We start from the raw sequence: 15705 nt of genomic DNA, 5'->3' as shown, positions 1-15705 counted from the left end.
GATCCACACACATTGCATATAGTATAACATTGTATATGACACTCAGATCAAAGGAACCGCCCTGGCTATATTTCGTATGTAGCCCAGCTAGCCAGGCTACATATGAAATGTAGCCAGGGTTACAACTATGCAGTGATTAAATAGACGTTCAGGCCAAAATCGATCGTGGGGATCAATTAATACTCACGTGATTAGGATGCATGACTTGATGAAAACCATTCAGATGGAGAGCATTTTGCTTTCCTTGCAATCCGACGACTTAAAAAACGTTGGACTAAGGTGAGAACTAGTGCTATAGCTTATTCTCCTATCGTTTCTGCATGCTTTTGAATACGGACACTCCCTACCACTCTGCATGGAGTAACCACTCTACAAACAAGCTTACCTATCTAGGCCTTTAGTGAACTCCGTACTTTTTCCTTGAACGATTCAATAGCACTGATTAAAAAAGTAAACTTGCATTAACAAATCACCAGTGATATCTCTAGGATATGTCTGTTCATCATAACCGAATGTACAGCTAGCTGCTGACCCATAATTGGAAATTTTAGGTATGCACATATAATATATCCAGTGGCTACAGTATTGGCTTGGGTGATTGATCACTCTGTACAGGCTATCAGCCTGATAAGTGTTAAATATTAGCTGTAACACAGGGCATTCGGGCTTTACCTGATATGTATTCCCTCAGCCAGTTGTGCATACATACCAGGCAAAGCCCTCATGCCGTGTTACAACTATTACATACTATAGGCTACTAACCTGTCTTTTTGTTTGGTAGACATCTGGTTAGAATAGATTGAAACTATCAACTTCTTATATTTCTCCTCTTCCCTATAATAAAAAATAATGATCATAACTGACCTTTGACCACATTACACAAGTGACCTCATTACACATCTTAGCTACATACATTCATTGTACAACAACAATACATTAGGAGATTATCAAGTTAGTTGGTTTGGACAGGTGACCTCATTACAGTACATAGTGACAAGGGCCACATTAGGCATGTCACTTTGTATACAAGTGAAACATTATCAAGTTGACTGGTTAAAACAGGTAACCTTATTACACTGCAGTTAGACCAAGTCTCACAGAACATGCACGCACGCACGCACGCACACACACACACACATTATGGTTCTGTATCGCATTACCGTTGGGTTTGATGGTGGTCATGTTCCTACTCTTAACCTCCAGTAACATCTGATCCTCTTGTGGTATAAGGGCCACTATATGAGGAGGAGATTATAACAGTAACTATGTACAGTTATATTGTGTAACATACAGTGGACACATTTCTATAATGGACACTTTAGGACCACGATATTGTGCCCTATTTTGCTGCAATAAAGAGGTTGTCTTCTTCCAGAAGCAAAACTGGAGCCAGACTAGTTTTAAGACACAATCTTTGCCCCTATTATTTCTGTTCTAGTGAAATCCTCTCTTAAAGGTATAAAGTGTAATAAACAAGTCAGTTTGAAACTATGCACATCACATGATCCATAAATACACAATGACACATATACATGATATTCATACAAGCAGATGGACAGACACACAGGCCAATGGTAAACAGATGAACATGGAGAGAAGATGGACAGACAGACAGATGGATAGACACTCAAGAAGACAGACGGACACACAGAGACACTGAACATGGACGCATACAAAGAAGACAGACAAATGGACGGATATGCAAACATACCTTCCATCAAGCTCTGGTCCCTCTTCTTATTTGATGACATCATCAATTGCTCTACTACAGATGGAGATCTCTCATTCTAATGGAGTAATACAATAATATGAGATGAAACACATTATCAGATACACTATACACACAATTAACATACAAGTGCTTTATACTGTAAATCTCAGGCTTGTACTATTGTGCCTGAATTTTGTAAATTCAGTCACAAATCATGTCACCATACACTGAATACAACTACAGCTTCTAGTGACCAAGACAATATGTCACAGAAATTTTGGCTACAATAAGGCACCACAATGTTTGCCCTTATATGGAGGTTTACTTAATTACTGTGTTCTAAATTTGGAGAGTTTATTAAGATGTCCACTTTACAACACATTACTACTTACTTTAGTTGGTTCAACAGATGACACCACTGGTGTCTACAAGTAGTAGGATTGGTCAGGGTGTCCACAATAACTGTAGAGAATGAAATAACAAGTGTGTAGTCTGTATGTGTGTAGTGTAGTGTTACACTGTACACATAACATTCTACCGGAAATCACAGGGACAAAGTTACAAATACAATATTGTAAAGAATACTGATACAACACTAGTTGACTCGCACATACAATACACTATTGTATCATACAACAGATACCAGTGTAGGTGGTGTACACACCAGTGGTCCCTTTGTATATACAGTACATACACTGGATCCTCAGTGTTTGTACTTTATTTATTCAGGGGAAGATGGCAATTTGATGGCTGTTGTGTCCTGGTACAGTTAACACACAATATATATGTTCCGGTTTTACAGCTGGGTGGCTGGAGCAATGGAAGTAAAGTTTCTTGCTCTATGAAACAACAGTAGCTGTGATTCTCAACTGGGAACTGAACATGCAAGTGGCTGCAACCTAAAATTGCCATTCCAATTCCCTTTACTACATGTTAATACACTTGTTGATATAATATTCTAATAGAACACTACACATCACTATTATGCTAACATTACTACAATACTAGACTACTAGCCACACTTCACCACTAACCAGCTATTAACAGGTCCACAATCATCACTACTGCCGCTAACACCACCGCTGTTGCCGCTACTGCTGCTTTTGCTTCTACTGTTACTGCTAACACTTGCTGTAATATGTCACAATTTGTGTAACACACAACACATGTACCACCAGGGAAGCCAAGTATAATTATCTCCCCAAACTCCAAATTGTGTACATTTCACATGAAAATAATTTGCAGTAAAGACAATTACAAAATTTCAGTTCATCTTTCATCACGTCACACCACACAAGGTTAATCTGACGAACAGAACATTTAATACACTTGTTCACTATTACTGTTCTACAAGTACTATTAATTATCAGTGGTTTTTAATTACTACTCTGAGGGAAATTCCCATGGTAAGCCCCTTGGGTTGCAAGAATGTACCATCTCCTAGCAACCATAGTACCCAAACACATACACTAGGTCCCTTCTTGTTATGGATGGTGGAGGAGTGTCAGTAGTCATGAAGGATCAGTAACTCATTTGAATTTTCATCACCAACACAGAACTCTTCACAATACATTATCCACTTTTACTCTAAATCTCTGCTAAAGGCAGGTAGTCTGATTTCAAAAGCTGCTCTAACTATAGATTGTGTACTGACCAGAAGTAGTTTGGGCAGTTGTGTACAGTTTGGCAGAAGATCCTGTTACAGTTTGTATGTGCATAAAGCCCAAGGCTCTTGACTGATCCCCACTCATTTGACATTCCTTTATCACTGCCTGCCCACAATCCATTACTCTCCACCACTACTAGTGTATAGACCCCTAAGATGTGGCACTTTATTACATCAGGCATCCACCATTTTTTAGGGCAAAAACATTTGTTCAATGCTAGAAAGTTCTCTTTAAAATGTAATGCAAAGTAATCGTACTGAAAAATAGAGGAGTACTGTTAAAAAGTATACTTGTTGCATGGCGAGTTATCCCGTTTGAGGAAGGATTTTTCACAATACTTTTGCTCATTTCCCTCCAAAATCCCCTGTAAATCATTGTGAAATCTGAAGCTGTATAGCAAGTTGCAACTTTTCACCAGAGTGCGTATGGGTCTATATAAGAACGATACTAGTTTCAAGCTCATGAAAAACTAGTGGTCCTTCATCACATGACCTTGTGTAGCCATACGGTTCACCACTACACCCACCAGTAAAATAAATATGCATTAGCTAGACAGGGTATAGGTCATTCTATTAAAGAGTTGCCTGCCCTAGATTGGCCTGGAATTGTCAAGTTTAAGCCTGCAACCCGGGGGTTGCACAAAACCTTCTTTACACTACAGCCATACAGCATTCATGCTCCGCCTCCCTGTACGAGGGGTCCGCCACAATTCGGAATCACGTCGAAGACCTCAGGAATCACTGGAATCAATCAAGGAATCATGGAAATCTGAAGCGGAATCAACTTTGTAATTAGAAATATTTTGAAATAAATGTTATGAAAATTATATCGTAAATTACCGTTTAACACAGTATAACACACTCATAAGCTAAAGACGCTAACCCTCACCTGTTTTGCACCTGGTTTTACACTTTGTATATACGCCTACGTGTATTACAGTGAGTGTTCCTGTGCGTTTCTAGTGAGGTTTAAGTCTTCGTGAGTGAGTGCGAGCCATCGCAGAAGCAGCTAACTACCAGCTAATTCATTCTCCGTCGGCTGGCTGTTGGATCGAGGTTTCCCGGATTCCAGAACATCCTGTAATCTAACAATTTTCAATAACAGCTCCTACAAGTTCTCAGTGGTACGTTGATTTGTTTGAATAGTAGTATTTGGACACCCTTTGCTAGCTATATAGCGGCTATATAGAGTTATAGTAACTAAATGTGTGCATGTTAAAGAATGTCTTGGTAACTACTAAATGCTATAGCTGGTCAATTTTATTTTCAGTGCTGACAACTGATCTTAGAGTTAATTTCGTCAGCCATTTAGCCTACATATAGTTTTGCATGGGTGCATGGTTGCAAAAATTATACTAAAGCAAAGTAGAAGCTTTATGCTGTACCTTCATGAAGGCCATATATACAGCGACAAATTTGTTGCAATGCTATTGTTCTTCTGAATTGAAGCTAGCTAGCTAGTACTGCATGGTTGCTACTATTAGGGACAGCAGTGTTGGTGCATTAATGGTAGCGGCAAGCTATGTGGGCTTTTAATATGCATGGTTCAGGTACTCAGGTTGGTGTAAATAAATATGGTGTATGTTGTACTATGGTGTAAATACCCTGGGGTACTACATTTAATAAACAATATTATAAAATTGCAATGTGCTGTTGTCACATATGCTTTTATCTGTAATTGTAGCCACTAGCTATAGACTAGCCTATAGCTGGTATGAGAGCTGGTATGTGACACCTTTTGCAAAACAATACTGTTGTGGCAAACTATTATTATGCCCTAGCTGTTGTCACTTTGAATACATTATAGCTATACCAATGGAACCCAGAATGTTTTTCAGTATGTATGTACAGTATACATGGACCAGTGTATTATCTCGCATAATTGTCCGTACATTTAGGAACATTACTATCAGGATCAGTGCATATAATTTATCACACATCAATTTCTTCAGCTAAGGTGAGGCACCAATATAGGTGTTGTAGTGTTGTTATATTGACATCACATAGTTATCTTGATCAAATCTCAAGCAGAGTAGTTGAAGTAAAATTTGGGCAGCGGCAAAACTTTAATTACATCTCTACAGATTGTGAGCAAGGAAAGCTACCTGTAACCTGGCTGTGCATTGTACAAGGTTCCATACTGGAAAGGTTATAGCTGCAGTGTGAACGCATAAAAGAGATAATGAGCAGTCCTGATAAAAGCTCAACAGAGCATGTTAGTGCACCAGATGACATATTTAGTAGTCATGCAACAAAATTTCAACTTCCCAGTTATATCAAAAACATGTTTCTAGCTTGCGGCTACGACACATTAGAAGTCATTGCAGACATGGATGTTTGCCCAGCAACAAATCCTAATGACATTGACATTATACTTGATTTTGTGAACAAGACATTTCCTCAGGATGCAAGGTGAATATATAGTTCTGTTGACATTGGTTGTTGTTTCATTAAAATATAATTAACAGGTTTATTCGTAACAACTGGGCCAGTTCAAGTGCCAGCATTCCTCCTGGACACAGAATACTGATTTCAAAGTTTGTACAAAGCATCCAAAATGAAAAAAAGGTGGCCAAAGGCAAGCCTTTGCATAAGGTGCATTCTAGAATCCCTAAAACAAGCTCCAATGCTGGTGCTGTTCAGTCTTCTTTACCACCAAAAGATAGCAGTCATGTAAATGCACAAATGGATGTCCATGAATATGAAGCAGAAGATTTGAGTGATATTCACTCGAAAATTCGTGTCCAAATAAAGAATTGGCTTTCTGCTCAAACAAATATTCAGTTAAGAGAAGTAAAGGAGCACACAGATTATAAAACTGAGGTTGAACGGCACTCTAATGGTATCGGTGTTAATGCAGCAATTTTTTGCATGCGATGTCAGAAAAAAAAGCCTATTCATGTCAAAAATGGTAGTGTTAAACTCTCCAATTGGAGTAAACATATAAAGGATCATGTGCAAAATCCGAAGAAAAGCAATGGGAATCAGCTGGCTTTAACCAACTTTTTAAAACAGAGTTGTACAAAGCCATCTTCAAAATTAGCTGGTGACAGCAAAATCCTAGATACCACCACTGCCATCTCTGTAAAATCTGAAGTGGTGTCAGGTTCTGATGTATCAAGTGATCCTAACGAATTGTCACCAGAACAAACACCAGAGCCTGGCATCACTAGTGAAGTAGCACTACCAGACATCATCAACTCTGAAGCATCCACCACACCAGATGCCAAAACAGGTGTGGTGGCATTATCAAATACTGCACCAGGAAACTTCCAAGTAGCTTCCAAGCAAAATCGCAATTGTGATAGTCAGGTTTTTTAGTTAGCCCCTCCTATGAAAAGGAAGTAGGAGGGGCTGACTTTGATCATGCATTTAAAAAACCTAAGCTTGACTGGTCTTATCCAACCAGAAAGCAAATAGCCTTGTTGAAGTATGATCCTGCACAGACTTTATTAACAGACTACTATGAATTGGCACACCAAATTGAGCAGCTGATAAAATCAGAACCTGCTATTATGAATTCGTTTCAGTATGCGCATAAAGGGCTCAACAATAAACAAGTAGACAGTGCACAGCTGCACACTGATACATTGTCATTGTTTCAGCAATTATTGTCAAATGCTGAAAAGAATGCCTCAAAAGTGCCACAAGCAAGAAGGCATAGTTCCGTAATTAAAAAATTTTCTACATCTTTGTATTTGTATGGAGGACCAATGGCATATAATCTTATACACCAGAACATGCCAACTGCTTTACCATCACTCCGTACAATACAAAGACAAATTCATTCAGAATATCACCACATTTCTGAGGGTGAACTACAATTTGATGGCTTAGTATCTCACTTGACTAAACACAAAGTTCCATTTGTAGTTTCCATTAGTGAAGATGCTACTCGTATTATATCAAGGGTTGAATACGATCATGAATCAAACAGAATGGTGGGATTCATCTTGCCATGTGATGATGCAGGATTGCCCTTAGCTGATTCATTTTTGGCAACTTCATTTGTAGCTATTGAAGAATGCTTCAAAACGCAGCAGCTGTCTAAACTGGCCTATGTATATGTAGCGCAATGTGTTTTACCTGGCGTACCTTCATTTTGTTTAGGATGTGTGGGGATTAATAATGTATTTACTTTTGCCGATGTTTTAAAGCGATGGGTTCACATATATTCTCAGTGCCAAGAAAGAAGCATAAGAATTATCAGTTTTGGGGCAGATGGAGACTCACGTCTTCTCAGGGCAATGAAAATTAGTTGCCAGTTCAAAATTTCGCCCTCTGACGTGCCATTGTACAATTCTTCTCCTTCATTCATTGGTGAAGGAATAGTCCTTCCAAAAGAATGGACTTGGTTTTGGTTACAGAAACCATCATCTGTATTGTACATACAAGATTTTATCCATGTAGCTGTAAAGCTAAAAGCACGACTGCTGAAGCCATCTGTGGTTATACCTATGGGTAAATACCTTGCCAGTTCTCAGCATTTGCATATTGTGGTTGACAATTACTGCAAAGACCAGCATGGAATCAGGCAAAGAGATTTAGATCACAAAGATCGTCAGAATTTTGAAGCAGTCACACATCTTGCTAGTTCCTCTGTGCTATCTCTGCTTGAGCAGATACCTGATGCAAAAGGTACACATCAATACCTCTGCATTTTGAAAAATTTTATAGACTCGTTTTTAAATAAACAGTTATCACCATTAGAAAGAGTTAAGAAAGTGTGGTATAACATCTTTTTTCTGCGGTACTGGCATCGCTGGTTATCCCTACAGAAGACATGCAATGTCAAAGAGAATTTTATTACCAGCAATGCTCATACGGGGATTGAGCTTAATGGTCATGCATTGATTTTGCTTTTATTGCTTTTAAGGGACAAGGTGCCAGATGGAAGTAAGCTTTTTAATCCATGGCTGTTAGGGTCACAACCATGCGAGCAAACGTTTAGAGCAGCCAGAAGCATGACAAGCACATTTTCAACTATTGTCAACTTCAGCATGCATGGGTTATTACAGCGGCTGCATCGTTTACATATACAAACAACACTGGAATCGGAGGCAGATGAAACTGGAATTCACTATCCTCGAGTTTTAGCACATGCTACAAAGATTGGATTTTCAGACATGAGCACCACAACAGCTGCTTCAAATCTGAAAGGAATATCAGATAAGGACATAGCCAACACAATAAAACTGGCAAAAGATGAAGCAATCAGTTCTATAAAAGAATTAGGAATGTCAGTAAAAGAAGGAAAATGGGAAGAAGTAGCACTGAAACCAGTTGTACCAAGGGATGGAGAAAATGATGACGACAATGATGATGATGAAGACGATGATACTATTCCTGTTTGTGACAGTAAAGGTGAACCAAAGCCAGTCAGTTTTAGCACTGAGGAAGAAAAATTGGAGGGTACTGAAAAACTAGAGGATATCAAAAGTATGAATACAGTAGGATTTGTAGATGAAAAGTCTGTCAAGTCAGTTGAGAGTTTGCAAAGGATGAAACGGATACCCTCAAGTACAATAGCTTTGTATGATGTTGAAAAGATAGTTAGCAAGGAACGTGCATCAAATAATCAGCAAAGGAAGTATTCAGAGTATGTGCAGGTAACTCATAATGGAAGAAATGTTTACATCAGGAAGACCACAGCTGTATGGCTTTTTCAGGAGTATGAGAGAGTATCTGGTGATCGACTCTTTAGGGTTAGAATGGTTCAACTGAATTCATCTGAGTCTCAAGCCAATGTCAGCAAAATGAAAAGCAATGATGATGATTTACCATCTAAGCATGAAATTATTCAAGTTGGAGATGTTTGCATTTTCCAAAGGAAAAGTAGTACAGAATGGTCCATGGGCAAAGTATTGCATTTCTTTTACCATAATGGTAAAACTAGTAAAGCACAGCAGTGCAAAGCATCTTCATTGCATGTAGATAGCAACAAAGATAACACATCAGTAGTCTGCTCCATGTTCAATTGGCATCCACCACTTTCTTTACAAACGTATGCACTGTCTACTGAACATGACATGACTACAGCTACTAGCTTTCGTTTAAATAATTATGCATTTACCCTTTCAGAAAAGTGCTTTGTAATCTTGCAAACAGAAGAAATACCTGTGATTCCAAGTGTAATGATGCAAAATTCTTTGCGGATTGATTTAGCCTGTGCTAAATATGTTACACTATCAGATGAATCTTTGCAATTCTTAGAAAATAAGCTAAGGAATGTAATTACTATACCTGATGAAGACAGCAGCAATGACAATGATACTACAATTACACCTATTTGGAAAAAGTTTGGTTGCTATACCCTGACCAGTGTGCACAAAGCTCAACTCTATCGAGGTCACCTGTTGAGTGACATTCATATTTGTGCTGCTCAAGCATTACTGGCAAAGCAGTTTCCAAAGATTGGTGGGTTTAGGAATACATTGTTCCAAATTTCATCTTCACTGAAACCATTTGAATGTAGCAATACTTTACAAGCCATTCATGTAAAGTTAGTAGGAAAAGTAGATCATTGGATAGCAATGTCAACAATTAACTGTGCAGAAGGTGAAGTAGAATTGTATGACTCATTGCAGCTCACGCCGTCTTTGGAGCTGCAGATAACAATTGCTAAGTACCTTCGGTCTCACGCTAGATCCATCAAGATAAAAGTAGTGAATGTACCTGTTCAGACAGGCAGCACAGATTGTGGGTTGTATGCTATTGCTATGATGACAAGCATTGCACACTCTGATGATCCTGCAACACTCGTATACAACCAACAAGAACTTCGAATACATCTGATGCAGTGTTTTGAGAAAGATTTAATGGAAAAGTTTCCAGTTTCAAAGAAAAGGAGAGTAAGGAATAAAAGAATATCAAAGGAGATTTTATGTAATATTTATTGCTCGTGCCGGTTGCCTGATTGCGAAGATGGATCAAAGATGATCATGTGTGAGAATTGTAAAGAATGGTACCATGAAGGATGCATAGATAGAGCAGAGGCTGCAATAAACTCTGATAGTGACTGGATGTGCAGCAAATGTTTATAGATGATCACATTACAGTTTTAAGTTATACTGTCAAAGTATTATGATTGCCTAATACGCACTTGAATAACAAGTTACATAGCTAGTTACTAATGAATTTTTGTACATCATACTTCGTGAATGAATTATATATTAATTACGCTGCATGTACTAGCTACTTATAGTACTATATGCAGTTGCTCAACAGTTACATACAATTACGTATACATCAATATGCTAATTTATGTCACATTCCAGGATGAATAATATTATATAGATGTGGGAGTTTAACTAGTCTCATGTGCCAGACTATCTCTGAGTACCACCCACATAAACAGTTTGGCACATGAGAATGTGAAGTTGCAAATTCTATTTAGTTGTAGGTGGGAAAAATAAATGCATGGATAGACTCAGGAAGTGGTTGTGGAACTCATGAGACTACAGATTTCTTATTGACAATAAAAATTACAATGGCCTAGGTTATAGGGCTACTTACTTACTATGCAATGACACCTGTAGAAGCCCTGGCAACACTTCCACAGTAGTATAATGTCAGATATCTACAGATTAATGCAATACCATGAATACTCTGAAGTTCAAAATCCTGTATGAATTAAGTCAGAAATACCTTCAGTCTCTTTAAACAATCAGATAGTTTGCTCGGATTTTATTATTATTATGTAGTTTAGTTTAGTAGTTAATCCTAAGGCTGCAGCACATGTTCCTGGCCCTTCAGTGATGGCCACTGTACATGTAGAGCAGTGATCGAAATTTTAATTCAAGTCTTTTAATAGGGTTTGCAAGTATTCGAGCTAACTAGCTATTGGCAGCTGGAGCAAGTGAATTTGGCATAAAGTAGCTCTCAAGTTGCACCCATTTGATGTGGCCGCAGCATTAGTAGTTCAAGCAAACAGACGGAGACCCACTTAGGGGTGTTAAGAATTTTTACTTGGAGTCTAGAGGGGCCCGGATCTGGTGTTCCCAATGAGACTTTTACTAACCCTTAGCTAACTAGCTTGTTAATGAGTTGCAATACATTCTTATTATAATTATTGCAGAACTCATATGGGTGAGTATATTACAATATAGATGTAAAATCATGAGGCTACAAATATAAGCTATAAAAATAAATTACAATGTAATATGTTTCAGAAGTTCCTTAAACGTATCTACATTGTCACAATTTATATCACTAGGTAGAGTGTTCCACAATCAAATTGAAGCAGGAAAGAAACTGTATTTATAAGAATCAATAGCTGTGTCTGGCTGTATAAATTTAAGTTCACTACTTCTGGTATACCTTGATCTATGAGCTATATAATCAGAAAGTGATACATCCGCAATGCTATGAATAATTTTATGGAACATCTGAAGCCTTAAATGTTTGAAATGAGTTTCAATGGTGCTCGGGTTAAGACGTGATAACATGTTTGATACACTGCTGGTTTGATATTAATCATTCATTACAAAGCGAGCTGCACATCTTTGCACAGACTCAAGTTTGTTTTTTGACCATCTGCTGTAAGGAGCCCATGCTGCAGCTGCATATTCCATTGTGGGCTTGACGTAAGTAAGAAACAGGTTGATTCTTTGATTTTACAGGAGCAGTTTGCAAAATTTCTCCTCACAAAACTTAATACAGAGTTTTCCTTTTTGCACACACTGTCCACATGTTGGTTAAAAGATAATTTTGAATCAATTGAGACTCCCAGGTACTTGGCACACTGAACCACAGTAAGTTGTTCTCCATGAAGGTGGTAACTGGAGTATATAGGGTTTCGTTTAAGAGTTATAGATACAACCACGCATTTGTCAACATTGAAAGACATTTTCCACTTTTTCTCCCATAGCTCCAATATCTGTAAATCATCTTGCAAATCTTTAACATCTGTTAAACTATCAATTCTCCTATTAGAATGCAGTCATCAGCGTATAAGCGACAAATAGAACTTAATTCGTTAGTGATATCATTTATGCATGTAAAAAATAGCAGAGGCCCTAGTACAGAACCTTGTGGGACACCACTCAAAACATCACAGGGGGTGGAAGTGCAACCACCACACACAACACTCTGTGTACGTCCAGTCAGGAAAGATGTGATCCAGTTTAAGGTCTTTCATCAGGGTTAGCTAGTGCTGTGACGGTGTCCACTGACACTTTTGCCAGACGCAGAAATATAGAGCTTCCTGCCCAGTAATGATAAAATAAATAAATAAAAATAGGCTATTGCCAGCGAATTTCTAGCGACTCGCAGCGGCTCGAGTCCATGCCGGGTGGAACTTAACGTGACTTCAATACTCACCAGTAGGTTCAGCAGAGGTAGCTAAAGTGATACACTGTGATAGTCACCATTCTGGCTCGCCTATAGTACAGAATCCATTCTAGGGAATCGTGGAATCAACTTGGAATTACAGAATCAGCCTTGGAATCAGCGGAATTATTAGAATCATATGGAATTATAGGAATCCCTTTTGGAATTAGACGGAATAAAGGAATCGCGAGGAATCGCTGGCAGAATCAGAGGAATCAGAGGATTCAACGTTCGGAATCTAGGAATCAACTGGAATTACGCGGTGATTCCGAATCACGTCGATCATAATCCTGAGTGGCGGACCCCCCGTCCCTGTATGTCAGGTCTATATTAAATTGTTACTGGTACAGGGGTCTGACTTCAACATGACCATCCAGTGCACTCACAACACATGTACACCGATAAATCACTAACCTCATTGTCACCAATAGTATCTCCTTCATGCGCTCGTTGTGTCCTTAAGTGTCCAGTACCTGCAGTACGGTCAAGAACGCACATGTTCAAAGATCGAACGAAATAGTTAGAGTCGCACACCTGGTGACACCCGCATGCGCTAAAATCAACGTGGTGTTGGTAGCGATCTCAGAGCTATGCTGTGAGGTTTAAGTTAAAGCTTGTGAAAATTGGAGTGCAGGAGAAGTGAGTTGTGTTGATGATGGGTCTAAATCTACGTGTCACGTGATGTACTACAGTAATGGTCACTTTACATGCACTACCGTCCATGGCACTACTTATACACTCCTTTAAGTTACTTAGTGACATACAGTGTATATATGCAAATCCTTTACCCATGCAGGAGTGGCGTTTATCGGTTTATAAATATCCCGTTAGAAAGGAGGGGGGTTCTCATCAATAATCACCATCCTGGAAAATGGGTCTGTGAGGACAACACGACCGGAATAGCTAGGGTGGTTAGTAGTCTTGCATAAACCAGACCAACTTGTTTCTTTTGTGTGTGTGGTGGGTCTATGCAAGATTAGGTGGCTACTGGTCAGACCTACAGGGAAAGGCAATTTCATCCCAATGGTTTCATCTTAACAGTGCAATGTTTGAAGGAGAGAGCATAATGGAACTGGAATTGTTGTATTAACTTTTAGTTGTCTGCCATATAGCTTGTATTGTAGTGTTAGAGTGTACTTTAACTAGCAGTTTCTATTAATCTTGTCACCTTAAATTTAAATTTTGCTACAATATGTGTACAATAGTGGTGGTCATTACTGCTACATACCTTATGACTTGATGGACTAATGAATAGTGATGATGATGTTGTGCTTTGTCTGTAGCTGCTCCTGAAATTCCTTATTCTGTTCCATTTCTAGAAGTGCCATCAATTTAATTTATACTCACAACTTTGTGATGGAGGATTTATGATGGTAGTTACATGACAGATGTTATTAAAGATACTCCAGCCCTTCCTAAGGTTACAGTGTTTACCCATAGTACACATATGTACATTGTCTGTTATTTACAGGGTATTGAGGATAACTTTATCATCAGTCATCCATAACAGTTCATCTGTTTTCACCCTACTAGTACTAGTACTGGAAAATTAGTGTACATCATTGTAAGTACAACCTTGTTGACTGTGTTGTTCTTTTAAATCTCTTCTTGTATTATCCTTGAGGCTTTCTTGTTTGATAAGTACAAGCCAAGATTTCTGCTCAGCAAGTGTTGTAAAGGATTACTTAGATCTACCACTTGACAGGAGAACTGTAAGGGAACATTACTTGTATTATTAATACTAATGTTCATTAGTAGGTTGTGTTTGTGGATGATCTTAACATGTCAGCCAGAGATGAATATGGTGCTTAGCCTCCTACGACAGTGGTTGGACCACTGGAACTGGTATGGACAGGTTGTTATAACTAGTAGTTTCATTGGTGGTGTACAGGGGACACAACAGTGTCAGTCATGAAACTGGTTGATAAATGGTTGCCATGGATCCTCATAGTGGAGGACACAACCTGATCACTCCACTCTTGAGGAGCTGTTTTGTCTACTAACCAAACTGGGACACTTTGGTCAGTAGACCTCAATATTTATTGTAGTGACAGATGAGATAGGGATTGTGGTCTGTAGAGTTGAATATTCATGTATGTATGACCATTTTCTAACAAACTACACATACAGTATCTGCCATATATTGTGGTCTTCATATTTACAACAGCTAGTAGCACGTAGTCGGCTATGTTTGATGTAAACAGTTGTGAGGAATTTTCTACCATCATGTAGGTGTTGATTCACAGGTAGTGTATATACTATAGACAGGCTGTATATGACTGGAGTAGGAATTAAATATGTACTAGTATAGCTGCAGCTGATGCTTTTATTCTATGATCCCTGAAAAATTTCTGATTTCCTTTTACTTGTTGTATGTGATCCACTCTATAGGGAAAATGTTCACAGTAGAGGAGACAACTACTGTAAGATGGGGTCAGCTAGTGAACTACACATATCACATTTGATGCTATCTGCAGAGAGACATAGTGGTAAGAAATAAAATAATAAATCTCTCTTGAGTAGCATGTAAGTGCTCAAGTTCATACACAATGGAACTTCTCTATAATGAACTGTTTGGGACCATGATAGTGAAGAGGTTTCCTATGTATGGAATCAGAACCATAATCTTTGTATTTTCTACTGTGTCCTTCATTTAGCAAGTTTGTGCTTATGAGAGGAGGTTTCAGATTTTCTGTAATATGATTTAATGTAGTACATACATTCACCATATTTTTAATATGTTATTTAAAGTATTCATTTGTCCAATATAAAGTCTACGTCATTATATGCTTCTGTAGTAACTGAGAGGATCATTGTCACTGGTTGTGTTATCACATTATTAGGGGGAACAACTGCAGGTGTTAATGACGTGGTTGTCAACCAGCCATTACTAAACTAGATGGGTGGAGCAACTTAAGTACATCTAATTGGTGAGCACCATTCCTCTTTTCTATTCTTATCTCATGTGCCCAACAGATATGAAAAACAGGAGGGACAA

General features: G+C 38.4%; 2 protein-coding genes across 2 annotated transcripts in view; one reads left to right on the top strand and one right to left on the bottom strand.

Moving 5' to 3' along the window:
• The window catches only part of LOC136241012 (uncharacterized), a 104932-nt gene that overhangs the window by 33860 nt on the left and 55367 nt on the right, over positions 1 to 15705 (top strand). The gene's annotated exons all lie outside the window — the stretch shown is intronic.
• The window catches only part of LOC136241324 (uncharacterized), a 38517-nt gene that overhangs the window by 9671 nt on the left and 13141 nt on the right, over positions 1 to 15705 (bottom strand). Inside the window, exons 4-6 of the mRNA XM_066032515.1 lie at positions 1712 to 1787; positions 1161 to 1235; positions 763 to 834 (exon numbers count right to left, since the gene is read on the bottom strand). Coding sequence (XP_065888587.1) covers positions 809 to 834; positions 1161 to 1235; positions 1712 to 1787 — 177 coding nt within the window. The 3' untranslated portion in view covers positions 763 to 808. The remainder of the gene's footprint in view (positions 1 to 762; positions 835 to 1160; positions 1236 to 1711; positions 1788 to 15705) is intronic.

This window comes from Dysidea avara, chromosome 12, assembly GCF_963678975.1.
Source record: "Dysidea avara chromosome 12, odDysAvar1.4, whole genome shotgun sequence".
NCBI lineage: Eukaryota > Metazoa > Porifera > Demospongiae > Dictyoceratida > Dysideidae > Dysidea > Dysidea avara.
The sequence above is the reverse complement of the archived record's forward strand: the minus strand, read 5'-3'. Positions and strand labels throughout refer to the sequence as shown.